We start from the raw sequence: 18,676 nt of genomic DNA on the forward strand, positions 1-18,676 counted from the left end.
ACCTGCTAATGAAGGTACTCACGACAGTCTAGGATGGTATCAATGATCTGAACAGTGAACGTAATCACACCAGTCCAGCATGGCATTAATGATCTGGTCGCACAGGTAAACACACCAGTCCAGCATGGCATTAATGATCTGGTCGCACAGGTAAACACACCAGTCCAGCATGGCATTAATGATCTGGTCCTACAGGTACTTACACCAGTCCAGCATGGCGTTATTGATCTGGTCGTACAGGTACTTACACCAGTCTAGCATGGCATTAATGATCTGGTCGTACGGGTACTCACGACAATCCATCATGGCATTAATGATCTGATCCTACAGGTACTTACGACAGTCCAACATGGCATTAATGATCCCGTCGCACAGGTACTTCTGACAGTCCAGCATGGCATTAATGATCTGGTCGTACAGGTACTTACGACAGTCCAACATGGCATTAATGATCCCGTCGCACAGGTACTTCTGACAGTCCAGCATGGCATTAATGATCTGGTCCTACCGGTACTTACGACAGTCCAGCATGGCATTAATGATCTGGTCCTACAGGTACTTACGATAGTCCAACATGGCATAAATGATCTGGTCGTACAGGTACTTACGACAGTCCAGCATGGCATTGATGATCCGGTTGTACAGGTACTTACGACAGTCCAACATGGCATTAATGATCTGGTCCTACAGGTACTTACGACAGTCCAGCATGGCATTAATGATCTGGTCGTACAGGTACTTACGACAGTCCAGCATGGCATTGATGATCCGGTTGTACAGGTACTTCCGACAGTCCAGCATGGCATTAATGATCTGGTCGTACAGGTACTTACGACAGTCCAACATGGCATTAATGATCTGGTCGTACAAGTACTTACACCAGTCCAGCATGGCATTAATGATCTGGTCCTACAGGTACTTACACCAGTCCAAAATGGCATTGATGATCCGGTCCTACAGGTACTTACGACAGTCCAACATGGCATTAATGATCTGGTCCTACAGGTACTTACGACAGTCCAACATGGCATTAATGATCTGGTCGTACAGGTACTTACGACAGTCCAACATGGCATTAATGATCCGGTCGTACAGGTACTTACGACAGTCCAGCATGGCATTAATGATCCGGTCCTACAGGTACTTACGACAGTCCAGCATGGCATTAATGATCTGGTCGCACAGGTACTTACGACAGTCCAAAATGGCATTAATGATCTGGTCCTACAGGTACTTACGACAGTCCAGCATGGCATTAATGATCTGGTCCTACAGGTACTTACGACAGTCCAGCATGGCATTAATGATCTGGTCGTACAGGTACTTACGACAGTCCAGCGTGGCATTAATGATCTGGTCCTACAGGTACTTACATCAGTCCAGCATGGCATTAATGATCTGGGCGTACAGGTACTTACACCAGTCCAGCATGGCATTAATGATCTGGTCCTACAGGTACTTACGACAGTCCAGCGTGGCATTAATGATCTGGTCCTACAGGTACTTACATCAGTCCAGCATGGCATTAATGATCTGGTCCTACAGGTACTTACGACAGTCCAGCATGGCATTAATGATCTGGGCGTACAGGTACTTACACCAGTCCAGCATGGCATTAATGATCTGGTCCTACAGGTACTTACGACAGTCCAGCGTTGCATTAATGATCTGGTCCTACAGGTACTTACACCAGTCCAGCATGGCATTAATGATCTGGGCGTACAGGTACTTACACCAGTCCAGCATGGCATTAATGATCTGGTCGTACAGGTACTTTCACCAGTCCAGCATGGCATTAATGATCTGGTCGTACAGGTACTTCCGACAGTCCAGCATGGCATTAATGATCTGGTCATACAGGTACTCACGACAGTCCAACATGGCCTCCAGGTGGGGGAAGATGGAGCCAAGGAAGTTAACTGATTCTGGGTTTGTGTGAAGTTCACGGAATCCAAATGCTGTCTGCTTCCTTAAAACTAGAGAGTGAAACACATGTGTCAGGTTTTGTGGTGAGGTGGATCACACACAAGGCTTCCACATTAACAGGGTCCAGCCAAACAAGGTTTCACTGTACATACTAGGGCTGCAACGAATACACTATGAGGCGAATATGATTCATGAGACGAATACGAATATTTATTCACGAATACAATAACAAGTCAGCAGTTGATGTATAATTTATTATATTCAGTGAAAAATAACAACATAAATCATTTGACATGGTTGGATAATTATTAATATATTGTACATTTATATACTGCATTTATCCAGGTTCTTAGTCTTAGTATCTGCTCAAATACGACAATGACCAGTGACCACAATACTGTCAAATTATATATATGAGTGTTGTCTTTAAAGAAATCTCTTAGTATCTGCTCAAATACGACAATGACCAGTGACCACAATACTGTCAAATTATATATATGAGTGTTGTCTTTAAAGAAATCTCTGCATATAATATGTTCTTATGGATATTTTTAGGTACAGGGTATGTAGATGCACATGACTGCATATTCGTAAATATTCGATTCTAGTAACCACAAATATCGAATTCAATTTATAAATGGATACGGTTCGATTCAGCGAAAGCGCTAGTGAATCGTAACAGCCCTAGTACATACTTTAGGGTAAAAAGTAGGATCTGGGTACTTGAGGAAAACCTCGACCCGTGGTTAGTCACATGATATACTGTTGGATGACAATTACAATACTCCACAGTTACATGACCAGACGCTAATGTTTGCATTTCTTTCTGACTTTGCACGCATTCCTTCTGACTTTTACATGTTTAAAGCTTCAGTCAGCTTCAGTGTATGAACGATCAGATTGTCCTATATGTGCATCTAAATAGTTTTTGACAGAGCTCCAGTAAAACAAGTCCCAATCAGACATTTTGTACCTAACTCTTAAGACCTACAGCAGGTAACTATGTAGTGTCAGGTATTAACACTCTCAGCTCTCAACACTAGCCACAGCACTCACCACTAGATGGAGCACTCACCACTAGATGGAGTACTCAATGCTAGCCACAGCACTCAACACTAGCTACAGTACTGAACACTAACCACAGTACATAACACAAGCCGCACTACTCAACACTAGCCACAGCACTCAACACAAGATGGAGCTCTCAACAGTAGCCACAGCACTCACCAGTAGATGGAGCACTCAACACTAGCCACAGCCCTCACCACTAGATGGATCACTCAACACTAGCCACAGCACTCACTAGTAGATGGAGCATTCAACACTAGCCACAGCACTCACCACTATATTGAGCACTCACCACTATATGGAGCACTCAACACTAGCCACAGCACTCACCACTAGATGGAGCACTCACCACTATATGGAGCACTCAACACTAGCCACAGCACTCACTAGTAGATGGAGCATTCAACACTAACCACAGCACTCACCACTAGATGGAGCACTCAACATTAGCCACAGCACTCACCACTATATGGAGCACTCAACAATAGCCACAGCACTCACCACTAGATGGAGCACTCAACACTAGCCACAGCACTCACTAGTAGATGGAACACTCAACACTAGCCACAGCACTCTCTAGTAGATGGAGCACTCAACACTATCCACAGCACTCAACACTGTGAAACAAAAGCCATATTTGGGATAACACTCTCTTATTAAAGTACAGATTCTATTACTTTTTGGGGTTGAGTTCCATCCAGGATTCGAACCCACACTCCCAGAGTGAGGCACGTAATCGATCTAACCCACTCTGCCACCGAGGCTTCAACAAAAATGAAACATGGTATCCCAAATATAACATTTGTTTCATTTGACCACTTTCTAAATGGCATTGTGTTTCATAGCTTTCAGCTGTGGGAGCCATGCCACACATGTCAGAGGGGTACACAAAGTATGTGATCTGGACTGCCAGTTGTTGGACATTCATTTTTGTGGAAGCCTCAGTGGCTGAGTGGGTTAGATCGCTGATTTTGTGTGCCGCTAATAAGGTACCTCACTCTGGGAGTGTGGGTTCGAATCCCAGATGGGACTCTACCCCCAAAAATACAAGAATCTGTACTTAACTGAGAAAGTGTTATCCCAAATATAACATTCGTTACACTCAACACTAGCCACAGCACTCAACAGTTGCCACAGCACTCAACACTAGCCACAGCACTCAACAGTTGCCACAGCACTCAACAGTTGCCACAGCATTTAACACTAGGGGTATTGTGTTGAAGGCTTCCAGACAACAGGAACTTACTTTTGAGCGTGAGTATGCAGCGGTCTACCGCCACCATCATGCCCTCATCATGGCTGCCTGCCAGCTGCAGGAAGTGGGACAGGTGGCCGTTCCACAGACTCAGTACATAGCCGAAGATTTCCTTTGTCACCTGACACAAATGGACAGTATAGTTAAAGAACTTAGAAATTTGCTCAAACCAAAAACAAAATACTTCACACATATTCATTGAGACAAGTATCCACCACCAGGGGCTTGTCATGAGGAAGAAAGCCTTAATTTGATCTGTTACATGTCAAAGAAATACAGTCATTCATCAATATAACATTCCTCGATGTACCGCTACTCCGGATGCAGCATGGGGTAAACCTTGACTCCCCAAGATGCATGAAAAATTTCTCTTAAATGCGTGTTAATGCAAATAAAGTGACAAATAAACTGATCAGATGTTGGACCCCGATGACAGCGGTATATTGAGGAATCACTGTACAAGTCACCTCACAAAACTATCAACCTTTTACAAAAGATCCACTGCTGGTATGTCTGGCCCAGACTCGCTTATCATGCTTATTTACAGGCTGCCATGACACAGATGGAATAATGCAGACACATGCATCAAAACAACATAGGAACAAGTTCTAGACCGGCTTAACATGCTTAAATGTATTAAAACCAATGTCACACACATGATCACATGGTTCAGTGGCCATCTTTGGAACATTCCAGTTTCAGGAGTAATATAAAACCTGCTGAATCTTGGAGAGACATTACTAAGCATGCACCTACAGCTTCAAACCAGTCCTTGACTTTACACAGTGTTAAGTTTAAGTTTGCCAAACACCATTTTTCTTAATCAATAAAACGTTTACACATCTACAAACTTACATCTTCAAACATTTTCCTATCTGCTGCTAGTCGTTTAGATGCCAGCATTTTGGTCACATGATGCAGCGTGAGCAGCGCCCTCTCCTGGACCAACTGGTCGTTACATCGCACAGCTTGTAGAACTGTAGGAATAAGCTCCGGCCATCCCCGGGGGCAGTCGAGACGAGCGACCTTTGCCGTCAACACTGATACTTGAGTCGCTACCTGTAACAAAAATAGGGGAGGTAACTCGTGATAATTGATCCGAGTGAAGTACCCAACTTTACTAGGGCATGAATTGAGTCAATAGATGGACAAAAGAACCTGACAACTTTTAGGAAAAAGCAAAAATGCTGCCAGAATAACATCATGATGCCTGAACACAGTCAGACAGGTAAAATGGAGTTTTAATAAACAATGTTCTTGATGCTGGAATACATTGAAATGTGAAAGCATTACTCAGTCAATTCTCTACCTGTGGCACTGGTTCATTGAAGTTGGAGATGAGTTGTTTACGGATGAGATCCTTCTCTGTTTCTGCCAGCGCACTGAAGTATTGAAGGGGAGAGTCAACACATTAACTCAACACAACAGACACACGATGACTGAGATAGCACCTCCCACTCTGCACTAGCTGCGTGCATGTTATCCTCCAACCCACAGTCACTGGAAAGTATCTGGCACCGTTCTACCACGGTGATTCTTATAGCCCTGAGGTCAAAGGTGTTCCAATCATGGATGAAAAGCTATTCTATTCCTGGTCTGTACTAGGAAACAAGCAATGGAGTGCTGGGGACTATTCTATTCCTGGTCTGTACTAGGAAACAAGCAATGGAGTGCTGGGGACTATTCTATTCCTGGTCTGTACTAGGAAACAAGCAATGGAGTGCTGGGGACTATTCTATTCTTGGTCTGTACTAGGAAACAAACAATGGAGTGCTGGGGACCTATTCTATCTGGGGTCTACATAGAGAGACAAGCAATGAAGTGCTGGGGACCTATTCTATCTGGGGTCTACATAGAGCGACAAGCAATGAAGTGCTGGGAACTGTTCTATCTGGGGTCTACATAGAGAGACAAGCAATGAAGTGCTGGGAACTGTTCTATCTGGGGTCTACAAAGAGAGACAAGCAATGGAGTACTGGGGACCTATTCTATCTGGGGTCTACATAGAGAGACAAGCAATGGAGTGCTGGGAACTGTTTTCTATCTGGGGTCTACATAGAGAGACAAGCAATGGAGTGCTGGGAACTGTTTTCTATCTGGGGTCTACATAGAGAGACAAGCAATGGATACTGGGAACTGTTCTATCAGGGGTCTACATAGAGAGGCAAGCAATGAAGTGCTTGGGACCTATTCTATCAGGGGTCTACATAGAGAGACAAGCAATGGAGTACTGGGAACTGTTCTATCAGGGGTCTACATAGAGAGACAAGCAATGAAGTGCTGGGGACCTATTCTATCAGGGGTCTACATGGAGAGACAAGCAATGGAGTGCTGGGAACAGTTCTATCTGGGGTCTACATAGAGGGACAAGCAATGAAGTGCTGGGGACAGTTCTATCTGGGGTCTACATAGAGAGACAAGCAATGAAGTGCTGGGGCCCTATTCTATCTGGGGTCTACATAGAGAGACAAGCAATGAAGTGCTGGGGACCTATTCTATCTGGGGTCTACATAGAGGGACACGCAATGATGTGCTGGGGACCTATTCTATCTGGGGTCTACATAGAGAGACACGCAATGGAGTGCTGGGGACCTATTCTATCTGGGGTCAACATAGAGAGACAAGCAATGAAGTGCTGGGGACAGTTCTATCTGGGGGTCTACATAGAGAGACACGCAATGATGTGCTGGGGACCTATTCTATCTGGGGTCTACATAGAGAGACACGCAATGGAGTGCTGGGGACCTGTTCTATCTGGGGTCAACATAGAGAGACAAGCAATGAAGTGCTGGGGACAGTTCTATCTGGGGGTCTACATAGAGAGACAAGCAATGTAGTGCTGGGGACAGTTCTATCTGGGGTCTACATAGAGAGACAAGCAATGAAGTGCTGGGGACAGTTCTATCTGGGGGTCTACATAGAGAGACAAGCAATGAAGTGCTGGGGACTGTTCTATTTCGGGTCTACATAGAGAGACAAGCAATGGAGTACTGAGGACAGTTCTATCTGGGGGTCTACATAGAGAGACAAGCAATGAAGTGCTGGGGACTGTTCTATCTGGGGTCTACATAGAGAGACAAGCAATGAAGTACTGGGGACAGTTCTATCTGGGGTCTACATAGAGAGACAAGCAATGAAGTGCTGGGGACAGTTCTATCTGGGGTCTACATAGAGAGACAAGCAATGGAGTGCTGGGGACCTATTCTATCTGGGGGTCTACATAGAGAAACAAGCAATGAAGTGCTGGGAACTGTTCTATCTGGGGTCTACATAGAGAGACAAGCAATGGAGTGCTGGGAACTGTTCTATCTGGGGGTCTACATAGAGAGACAAGCAATGAAGTGCTGGGGACTGTTCTATCTGGGGTCTACATAGAGAGACAAGCAATGGAGTGCTGGGAACTGTTCTATCAGGGGTCTACATAGAGAGACAAGCAATGAAGTGCTGGGGACAGTTCTATCAGAGGTCTACATAGAGAGACAAGCAATTGAGCGCTGGGGACAGTTCTATCTGGGGTCTACATAGAGAGACAAGCAATGGAGTGCTGGGGACAGTTCTATCTGGGGTCTACATAGAGAGACAAGCAATGAAGTGCTGGGGACAGTTCTATCTGGGGTCTACATAGAGAGACAAGCAATGGAGTGCTGGGGACCTATTCTATCTGGGGGTCTACATAGAGAAACAAGCAATGAAGTGCTGGGAACTGTTCTATCTGGGGTCTACATAGAGAAACAAGCAATGAAGTGCTGGGAACTGTTCTATCTGGGGTCTACATAGAGAGACAAGCAATGGAGTGCTGGGGACCTATTCTATCTGGGGGTCTACATAGAGAAACAAGCAATGAAGTGCTGGGAACTGTTCTATCTGGGGTCTACATAGAGAGACAAGCAATGAAGTGCTGGGGACAGTTCTATCTGGGGTCTACATAGAGAGACAAGCAATGGAGTGATTGGGACTGTTCTATCTGGGGTCTACATAGAGAGACAAGCAATGGAGTGCTGGGGACAGTTCTATCTGGGGTCTACATGGAGAGACAAGCAATGGAGTGCTGGGGACCTATTCTATCTGGGGTCTACATAGAGAGACAAGCAATGGAGTACTGAGGACAGTTCTATCAGGGGTCTACATAGAGAGACAAGCAATGGAGTGCTGGGGACAGTTCTATCTGGGGTCTACATAGAGAGACAAGCAATGGAGTGCTGGGGACCTATTCTATCTGGGGGTCTACATAGAGAAACAAGCAATGAAGTGCTGGGGACCTATTCTATCTGGGGGTCTACATAGAGAGACAAGCAATGGAGTGCTGGGGACCTATTCTATCTGGGGGTCTACATAGAGAGACAAGCAATGAAGTGCTGGGGACCTATTCTATCAGGGGTCTACATAGAGAGACAAGCAATGGAGTACTGAGGACAGTTCTATCTGGGGTCAACATAGAGAGACAAGCAATGGAGTGCTGGGGACTGTTCTATCTGGGGTCTACATAGAGAGACAAGCAATGTAGTGCTGGGGACCTATTCTATCTGGGGTCTACATAGAGAGACAAGCAATGGAGTACTGGGGACCTATTCTATCTGGGGTCTACATAGAGAGACAAGCAATGGAGTACTGGGGACTGTTCTATCTGGGGTCAACATAGAGAGACAAGCAATGGAGTACTGGGGACCTATTCTATCTGGGGTCTACATAGAGAGACAAGCAATGGAGTACTGGGGACCTATTCTATCTGGGGTCTACATAGAGAGACAAGCAATGGAGTACTGGGGACTGTTCTATCTGGGGTCTACATAGAGAGACAAGCAATGGAGTACTGGGGACCTATTCTATCTGGGGTCTACATAGAGAGACAAGCAATGGAGTACTGAGGACAGTTCTATCTGGGGTCAACATAGAGAGACACGCAATGGAGTGCTGGGGACCTATTCTATCTGGGGTCAACATAGAGAGACAAGCAATGAAGTGCTGGGGACAGTTCTATCTGGGGGTCTACATAGAGAGACACGCAATGATGTGCTGGGGACCTATTCTATCTGGGGTCTACATAGAGAGACACGCAATGGAGTGCTGGGGACCTGTTCTATCTGGGGTCAACATAGAGAGACAAGCAATGAAGTGCTGGGGACAGTTCTATCTGGGGGTCTACATAGAGAGACAAGCAATGTAGTGCTGGGGACAGTTCTATCTGGGGTCTACATAGAGAGACAAGCAATGAAGTGCTGGGGACAGTTCTATCTGGGGGTCTACATAGAGAGACAAGCAATGAAGTGCTGGGGACTGTTCTATTTCGGGTCTACATAGAGAGACAAGCAATGGAGTACTGAGGACAGTTCTATCTGGGGGTCTACATAGAGAGACAAGCAATGAAGTGCTGGGGACTGTTCTATCTGGGGTCTACATAGAGAGACAAGCAATGAAGTACTGGGGACAGTTCTATCTGGGGTCTACATAGAGAGACAAGCAATGAAGTGCTGGGGACAGTTCTATCTGGGGTCTACATAGAGAGACAAGCAATGGAGTGCTGGGGACCTATTCTATCTGGGGGTCTACATAGAGAAACAAGCAATGAAGTGCTGGGAACTGTTCTATCTGGGGTCTACATAGAGAGACAAGCAATGGAGTGCTGGGAACTGTTCTATCTGGGGGTCTACATAGAGAGACAAGCAATGAAGTGCTGGGGACTGTTCTATCTGGGGTCTACATAGAGAGACAAGCAATGGAGTGCTGGGAACTGTTCTATCAGGGGTCTACATAGAGAGACAAGCAATGAAGTGCTGGGGACAGTTCTATCAGAGGTCTACATAGAGAGACAAGCAATTGAGCGCTGGGGACAGTTCTATCTGGGGTCTACATAGAGAGACAAGCAATGGAGTGCTGGGGACAGTTCTATCTGGGGTCTACATAGAGAGACAAGCAATGAAGTGCTGGGGACAGTTCTATCTGGGGTCTACATAGAGAGACAAGCAATGGAGTGCTGGGGACCTATTCTATCTGGGGGTCTACATAGAGAAACAAGCAATGAAGTGCTGGGAACTGTTCTATCTGGGGTCTACATAGAGAAACAAGCAATGAAGTGCTGGGAACTGTTCTATCTGGGGTCTACATAGAGAGACAAGCAATGGAGTGCTGGGGACCTATTCTATCTGGGGGTCTACATAGAGAAACAAGCAATGAAGTGCTGGGAACTGTTCTATCTGGGGTCTACATAGAGAGACAAGCAATGAAGTGCTGGGGACAGTTCTATCTGGGGTCTACATAGAGAGACAAGCAATGGAGTGATTGGGACTGTTCTATCTGGGGTCTACATAGAGAGACAAGCAATGGAGTGCTGGGGACAGTTCTATCTGGGGTCTACATGGAGAGACAAGCAATGGAGTGCTGGGGACCTATTCTATCTGGGGTCTACATAGAGAGACAAGCAATGGAGTACTGAGGACAGTTCTATCAGGGGTCTACATAGAGAGACAAGCAATGGAGTGCTGGGGACAGTTCTATCTGGGGTCTACATAGAGAGACAAGCAATGGAGTGCTGGGGACCTATTCTATCTGGGGGTCTACATAGAGAAACAAGCAATGAAGTGCTGGGGACCTATTCTATCTGGGGGTCTACATAGAGAGACAAGCAATGGAGTGCTGGGGACCTATTCTATCTGGGGGTCTACATAGAGAGACAAGCAATGAAGTGCTGGGGACCTATTCTATCAGGGGTCTACATAGAGAGACAAGCAATGGAGTACTGAGGACAGTTCTATCTGGGGTCAACATAGAGAGACAAGCAATGGAGTGCTGGGGACTGTTCTATCTGGGGTCTACATAGAGAGACAAGCAATGTAGTGCTGGGGACCTATTCTATCTGGGGTCTACATAGAGAGACAAGCAATGGAGTACTGGGGACCTATTCTATCTGGGGTCTACATAGAGAGACAAGCAATGGAGTACTGGGGACTGTTCTATCTGGGGTCAACATAGAGAGACAAGCAATGGAGTACTGGGGACCTATTCTATCTGGGGTCTACATAGAGAGACAAGCAATGGAGTACTGGGGACCTATTCTATCTGGGGTCTACATAGAGAGACAAGCAATGGAGTACTGGGGACTGTTCTATCTGGGGTCTACATAGAGAGACAAGCAATGGAGTACTGGGGACCTATTCTATCTGGGGTCTACATAGAGAGACAAGCAATGGAGTACTGAGGACAGTTCTATCTGGGGTCAACATAGAGAGACAAGCAATGGAGTGCTGGGGACTGTTCTATCTGGGGTCTACATAGAGAGACAAGCAATGTAGTGCTGGGGACCTATTCTATCAGGGGTCTACATAGAGAGACAAGCAATGGAGTACTGGGGACCTATTCTATCTGGGGTCTACATAGAGAGACAAGCAATGGAGTACTGGGGACTGTTCTATCAGAGGTCTACATAGAGAGACATAGAGAGGCTTCAAAAGATGGAATGGTAATATCCACTCAATGGTTATACGGATTTCTTCACAATGAAGTGCTGGGGACTTTCCACTGGGAAATATATTTGGCTTAACAGTCTGTTTTGCATTGGGCATGGCAAGCAACACTTAAAACGTGGGAGCAGACCCTATGTGTGTCATTGATTTGATAGTCGCTGTCTGGATTGGCATTGTTGTATAAGGCATAGCTTGAATCGATTCATTAACATAATCATAATCTGTTTTACTGATTTCTCAATTTCCATGTGTCAATGGCAGTCACATGAGAACACTTCAGAAACTTGCTGCCGATGTGGATACATTAATCGGCTTGCACCATTCATGTAAGGTGAGCTTGTTAATTAGGGTTGTTTGGATATAGGCATGTTGTTGGAAGGTATCCGTCCTTTGATGTAATTGCTGCAAGTGCAGTGAAGTCAGCAAAAAGTGTGACGTGATTTGACACTTGAAATTTCGGTGAAAGTTGATGTGTAGACATTGGTTCATATTATGAAGTGTTCATGTCATCAGGAGAATATGCATGCTTAATTTGGATACTTGAGACTCCAAAATGAGTTCGAGACTACTGGGTATTCAACAGACCCAGTTTGACAGATCTGATCATCAACAGTGATAAACATAGAAGGAATCCACAGGGACCAGAATGTGAGTTTGACACATCCGAGTTCAACACAAGGTTCAACTGATGCTTACTTAGTTTATATGACTCTGTTATCAACAAATAAAATAACAAATGTTGGAAAATGCAATTTTGATATTTTGTAAAAATGACCTCTTACATCATTAATGTACAAAAGACCTATGACTCCCTGTAGCAAAGCTAGGCTGTCATAAAGACTCCCAGTTTTAAGAGCCTAGAGCAAACCCTGCCTGGGTCCCCATGCGGAGTAGAGACAGTGTTCACTTGTCAACCATCACTACGTCATTGTAGCTATTCAGTACCCATGTTAGTCAGCACTGAGAGACAGCAGGTACTCACTGTGGAGCCGTCTTCCTCCAGTACCTGTCAATGCCATTCTTACAGTACAGCACAGCCAACCACCGCACGTTGGTGTCGATATCATGGTTACTAAATATTCTCTGAAACACACAAAACATAATTATATCTCAGACAAAGGCTCTGTTCCACAAAACAACCTTAGACGTGGTTAAGAAGATGTGTAAACATGGTTAAGATCATAGTAGCTTCCATACTTTAACCTTGACTTATGCCAGTTTTAGCACAACGATTACTTTATCGAAAACTTAAGAACAGTGACAGATCAGAAGCATTACAAGCACATTACATCCTCTAAGTTACTGTTCCATGTGTTGGGAGAGGGGGGGTTGTGGTGGGTGAATGGTACATATACGGTGAGAGGGGGGGTGGGGTTGGGGGTGTCAGCAAAACACTGTGATAATATTAATTAGCAGTCTCAGACAATCATCAACCAGCATAACTATTTTTATATCATAGATCTGAGAAAAGTAAATGAATGTGAGTGAGTGTTTGTTGCTTGACGCTGCACTCAGCAGTATTCCAGCTATATGTCAGCGTATAACTAATCGAGTCTGGGCCAGACAATCCAGTGATTGATACAATGAACAATGATCCATGCCATCATGACCATCCCATCCACTTGGTCACCTCTTACAACCAGCATAGGTTGCTGGGGATATCAATTCTAACCCAGGCCCCCCACAGCAGCATAGTTGAATGTAACACAGCTTACAGCAACGATGGAGTAGAATCCTGGCTGTGTCTCCCACTGCTGTAGTTGATGCTCTGCAGGCTTCAGTACACTGGCGTCCTGGCTGCACGCCCTGGACAATGTGTCCAGCACCACCGGCCCTGCTGTTTCCATGTCCATAGTACCGCACCGGACCACTCTACTCTTCTCACATGGTAATCAGGTAGTCGAATCTGAAAGCAGTCACTAATCCTACAGCACCGTACTGTTGCTGAATTGATGCTGTCATCCTAAAATAATTTCCACATTGTGTTTGCCTGTTGCAAGAACTGATACCTATCATGTCCACAATAATACTTATTACTGAATTATATAACGTCATAATCAGCACTGATCAGATTTGTGATACTTTTTTTTCTTGAATTTAAAAGTATACTTACCTTGTATCCAAACCAATATTATTAAATTAAGTATGAAAATCCTTTCTATTTATTGGCCCTGTCTTAAATGAAATGCAAGATACCTTGGCAAAGCTCAAACACCACAAACATTTTAATTCCAACCTTTGTCCAATTTGTGAAATTATACCATTGAATACTGTAGATCTGGGCCAATGAAATATCGGCATCTGAGTAATGCCAAGATAAAATCCCTTCAATCCAATTCCCAGATGACAGCTATTCAACTGATTTATTATGATTATTATTATTATTTGATCTGCATTGAAATGTCACAGCTACAACAAATAGTTTACTTATTTTCTTGAGTTCAGTTTTTATCTCGTGAGTGTAGCTTGTACCATGTGTACAGTCAGTGTGACATAACCCAGAAGCAAAACTTGAAGGAAACATGATGAACATTGATAAATAAATAGGTGAAATGAACACGCGTAAATTAAACATATCACTTTCACTTTGAGATTACATGATTTAGAAGTTTTCTAAATCTTCACCGTCCTGCAAAAATGCTAACAATTAAACATGTAATGACAGCCTACAACACTGTTAATGTTATAAGGGCTGAAAGGATCGTTGTTGACACAGGTACTGCAGATAAGTACCCCAGGTAAGTGTCTGTATACCTAAAAGTACCCTAGGAAAAATCAGAATGCTGAAATGTACCCTAGGATGGGTCCATTACACTGCAGGCCGTATTGCCGATGCACTTAAATGGTTCCTTGAACGTTTACTAATGTAAGATGCCAAAACCACGGTTAAATTAAAAATGTCTATTTTTCTCTCGGTATTTAATTTTCATAAATGGATCGGAACTGTCATACTGTTGTATGAGATGCATTCCAGTCTTCTATATAAAAAAACGATCAAAGACAGTGACATATGTACACTACTCAAATATTCCATGATGCACAGGATTATCCAGCATGCACTCGTCATAAGGCGACCCAGAACAACATGAACCGGTTTCGGCTTGAGGAGTATGAAATCGTCCGTCGCTTAGCGTAGCAGATACTGGGTACCTTTCTGTATTCTGATTTTGGATAGGGTTCGTTTCTGTAGTACCTGTGCCGACAACGACTCCTTCAGCGTAATTAGGGTTAGGCCTATATTTCGTCAGTTAGTGATTTCCTGGCTTGCATATATAACGAATGAACACCACCGGGCTACATTCGCATTTGGTGATTAAATGTGATATTTTCATACAGTAATACACACGAGCAAGTAGTCAAAGTCTTATAAAAGCAAAAGCCGTTGAAAGACTACACATAAGGGCCTACATGAGCATAAGCAATGTGCGAGTCGTGTTCTTTGCGAACATTTCATCTGTTCTTTTAACTTCAAATTAGTTATTTTTCACATACAAACAAACAAAAAAATAACAACATACATTACTGTTTCTATGTGGTATACATACATTAATCACAGATTTACTGTTAAACGTTTACGTGAAATCTACTGAATTCATGCCTTCATTCCATGCTCCAAACACTGGGCGCGGCCATGTTGGTTGTTTATAAAACAGAGCAGATGAAAACGGATTACAATTTACTCGGAGTCACTGTTAGAATGAACTCAAACGTGGCATTTGTTTGTTAATTTACAATTCACCATTGGGTGATGATACCTATATTGAGTCTATTAATCGCAAATAAGAGTGTGCTAGATTTCACTGTTTTTCTTCGTTGAACAAACATTTTACAAAATGTCAGTTATACTAAATAACGCCCGGGGGCGCCCGGGAGAATGATACTAAAAAATAAAGTGTATGCTATATAATTGTGTTCTTGTATTGATTATACAAAATAACATATAGTTGGAATTGTGTTTACATACACCCCTGTTCTTTTTTAATGGTGAATCTGAGAAGCAAATGCGATTTGATTTTATTCGAACTGACGAGGTATTCGTAACGTAGCCTTAGAAGGATACAATGTAAATTTTCTTATGGAACAAAAATAATGTTCTTTTATAGTGTCATATTCTGTATACTATTCCATAACTAATACTGAAAGACAGACGTTTTCAAAAGTTCACGCGTGGCCCCAGATGGTTCACTGAGTGTAAAACGTCCGGTACTATAGCGTCCGGGCAACGTCGGGGAGCATCTGGTGGGAGCGTCCGGGAGAATGATACTAAAGAATAAAGTGTAAAATTGTGTTCTTGTATTAATTATAATAAAGTGTCGTTAATGAGGGTGCCCACCCCCTCCTCCCTTGAATCACGAATACCGTCTAATTTTTCACGTTGCTCAACTCTGAATCCTGAATACTAACTAATACTACTTAAACTAATATCGAAAAATAACATATAGCAAGAAAATAATTACATACACCACTATTCTTTTTAAATGGTGAATCAGCGTACCAAATACGATTTTAGGAATTGTTGTAATAACAACATTTAGAGGGTCGATTCTCACATTTCATGTCATCTCCACGTTTCTCTAGGAATTGTTATAATAACATGAAGAGGGTCGATTCTCACATCTCAACTCCGTGAGAAACACGTACAGCATAAATACTTCTATTCTAAACTTACTGTAGCAAAGGAGAAGTCCCAAAAGCATGGAAACATGCTGCAGTTATCACGCTGCTAAAGCAAGGGAAAGACGAAGCCCTACCAAACTCTTATCGACCGATCTCACTCACCTCAAACATGTGCAAAGCCATGGAAGCCATGGTTACGAAAAGGCTCACGCATCACCTTGAAACTGCAGGCAACCACATAAAACCTGACCAAAGTGGCTTCAGGAAGGGACACTTGTTTCAAGATCATATTCTAAGACTGGAAAATGAAATAAAAAAAGCTCAATTAAACAGACAATACTTAGCCGCAGTATTTCTGGACATCAGCAAAGCCTTCGACATGGTATGGCATGACGGACTCCTCTCAAAACTAGCACAAAATGGAGTAGAAGGGAACATGGCAAACTTCATAGACAGCTTCCTGCAAGACAGGTCGCTATCAGTTAAAATAGGGAACTAACGATCTGATCCTATGGCATAGGACAATGGCATGCCACAAGGCAGCATTATAAGCCCAATCCTGTTAATAATATCATTATCAATTATCTTTTTGACCATGTCAACTCTCCTACCCAAACTTCTAAATTCGCTGATGACGGAGCAGTATGGGTAAAGCACAGAGATATTTCACAAATCAGAAAAAAACTCCAGTCAGCCCTGGACGGAGTAGATCAATGGTGCAATAAATGGGGATTCACCCTTTCAAGTGTAGAAACTGTTGGAGTTCTATTCAAACGCTGGTGGAAAGATGCTATGATACCCCTGTCTCCATGAAAGGCAAACCAATCAAATTCCAAAAATCTGCATTTCTCGGGGTGATCCTTGATCAACAGCTCACTTGGCGCAAGCGTATAGAATATGTGGAAAACAGATGTCAAAAAGAACTGAACGCATTACGGGCAATTTCAGGCACATCTTGGGGCACATCGAGGGACACTCAGCTGGACCTCTACAAATCTCTTATCAGATCAAAAATTGACTATGGTTGTGAGGCTTTTCATTCAGCATCAAAAACTGTCTTGAGCCGCCTCGACAGAATATAATACAACGCCCTAACGCTGGCCACATGCGCAGCAACAGGCACCTCACTAGAAGCACCACAAGTAGAAACGGGAGAACTCCCATTGAAACTAAGAAGAGAGCAGGCAATATTATCTTTCTGGGGACGAACATCAAACCCTTTGGTTAAAAAGATATGGCAAGACAAAAACACTCGAGATGAAGCCCTCACTAAAACCATCTGGGATATTAGTACGTGAACTCATTCGAATTGTGATGACATTCAGCCTCCAGAAAGTCACTACAAAGGGTTACAACCTCCCTGGACTTTGAAAACTCCCAAAGTTGACACTGCTTTAACATCAGAAGTCACTAAAAAGGAAAACCCAACCCTACTACGATCAGTAGCTATCACTAAAAGTCAAACTACCTGGGACAGCTGGGCCCATATATACACTGATGGATCCAAGAATCCTATCAACAACAGTGCTGGTTACGGGATCCATATCCACAGCTCCAAACCCAAGCACATTCAGTTCGCTTGCCTGATGGTCAGTCAGTATTCACGGCTGAATTGGAGGCAATTCATCATGCACTCGAACTCATACCGGAACTTTAGGTAGCAAAGGCAGTCGTCCTATCAGACTCGCTAAGTGCACTAAGTGCCATCAGTGGCAGAAACTTAAACTCCAGGCCAAACACAGTCAACAATATTCTATACGAATATACAACACTATCGGACCAAAGGCAACAGGTGGAGCTGTGTTGGATCCCCTCTCACATAGATATAGACAAAGCGGATATACAGCCTATTCCCTTTAGTAAACTAGAGATACAAAGCAAAATCAAAGCCTCCATAGCAGAAAGATGGCAACCCCAATGGGACGCAAGTAAGATCGGCAGATGCCTATACAAAATTCAACCCAAGGTCCAACAAAAGCCAAGCTCATACTCAAATGAAAGGAAAATTGAAATTGCTATCTCACGCCTCAGAGTCGGTCACAAAAAGCACTATGACAAGGTTTGTTCATCTTGCAATCAGGCTGAAACCATTGCTCACGCGTTACTAGAATGTCCCGACCATGCCCCAGCCCGGGCTAGGTTAAAACAAGAATTGCAGTTAGATCCGCTATCTGTCATAGATCTCCTAAAGCCAAGAGATGCAATAGCGAAGGCCAAACTAACTCTATTTCTGAGAGATGGACAGCTACTCGAACGAATATAAACAGAGCAGCCAAGGATAAAAATGAAATCATATCAATATAAGAAAAAAGAAATCATATCAATACAAAAACAGAAATTATGTGAACACCAA

The 18,676-nt window shown here is 43.6% G+C and overlaps 1 protein-coding gene across 3 annotated transcripts in view; it reads right to left on the reverse strand.

The window, feature by feature from the left end:
* Nucleotides 1-15,350, reverse strand: part of LOC124112584 (importin-11-like) — a 46,310-nt gene extending 30,960 nt beyond the window's left edge. Inside the window, exons 1-7 of one of the 3 annotated variants that reach the window (XM_048399158.1) lie at nucleotides 15,252-15,350; nucleotides 13,422-13,612; nucleotides 12,689-12,789; nucleotides 5,559-5,631; nucleotides 5,105-5,308; nucleotides 4,241-4,370; nucleotides 1,869-1,976 (exon numbers count right to left, since the gene is read on the reverse strand). In XM_048399158.1, coding sequence (XP_048255115.1) covers nucleotides 1,869-1,976; nucleotides 4,241-4,370; nucleotides 5,105-5,308; nucleotides 5,559-5,631; nucleotides 12,689-12,789; nucleotides 13,422-13,559 — 754 coding nt within the window. In that variant the 5' untranslated portion in view covers nucleotides 13,560-13,612; nucleotides 15,252-15,350. Of the gene's footprint in view, nucleotides 1-1,868; nucleotides 1,977-4,240; nucleotides 4,371-5,104; nucleotides 5,309-5,558; nucleotides 5,632-12,688; nucleotides 12,790-13,421; nucleotides 13,613-15,224 lie in introns of all 3 variants that reach the window. The other 2 variants (XM_048399159.1, XM_048399155.1) reach the window with 2 other exon arrangements.
* Between the last annotated feature and the right edge of the window lie 3,326 nt (nucleotides 15,351-18,676).

This window comes from Haliotis rufescens, unplaced genomic scaffold (assembly GCF_023055435.1).
Source record: "Haliotis rufescens isolate VD_foot unplaced genomic scaffold, xgHalRufe1.0.p SCAF_1, whole genome shotgun sequence".
NCBI classification, from domain to species: domain Eukaryota; kingdom Metazoa; phylum Mollusca; class Gastropoda; order Lepetellida; family Haliotidae; genus Haliotis; species Haliotis rufescens.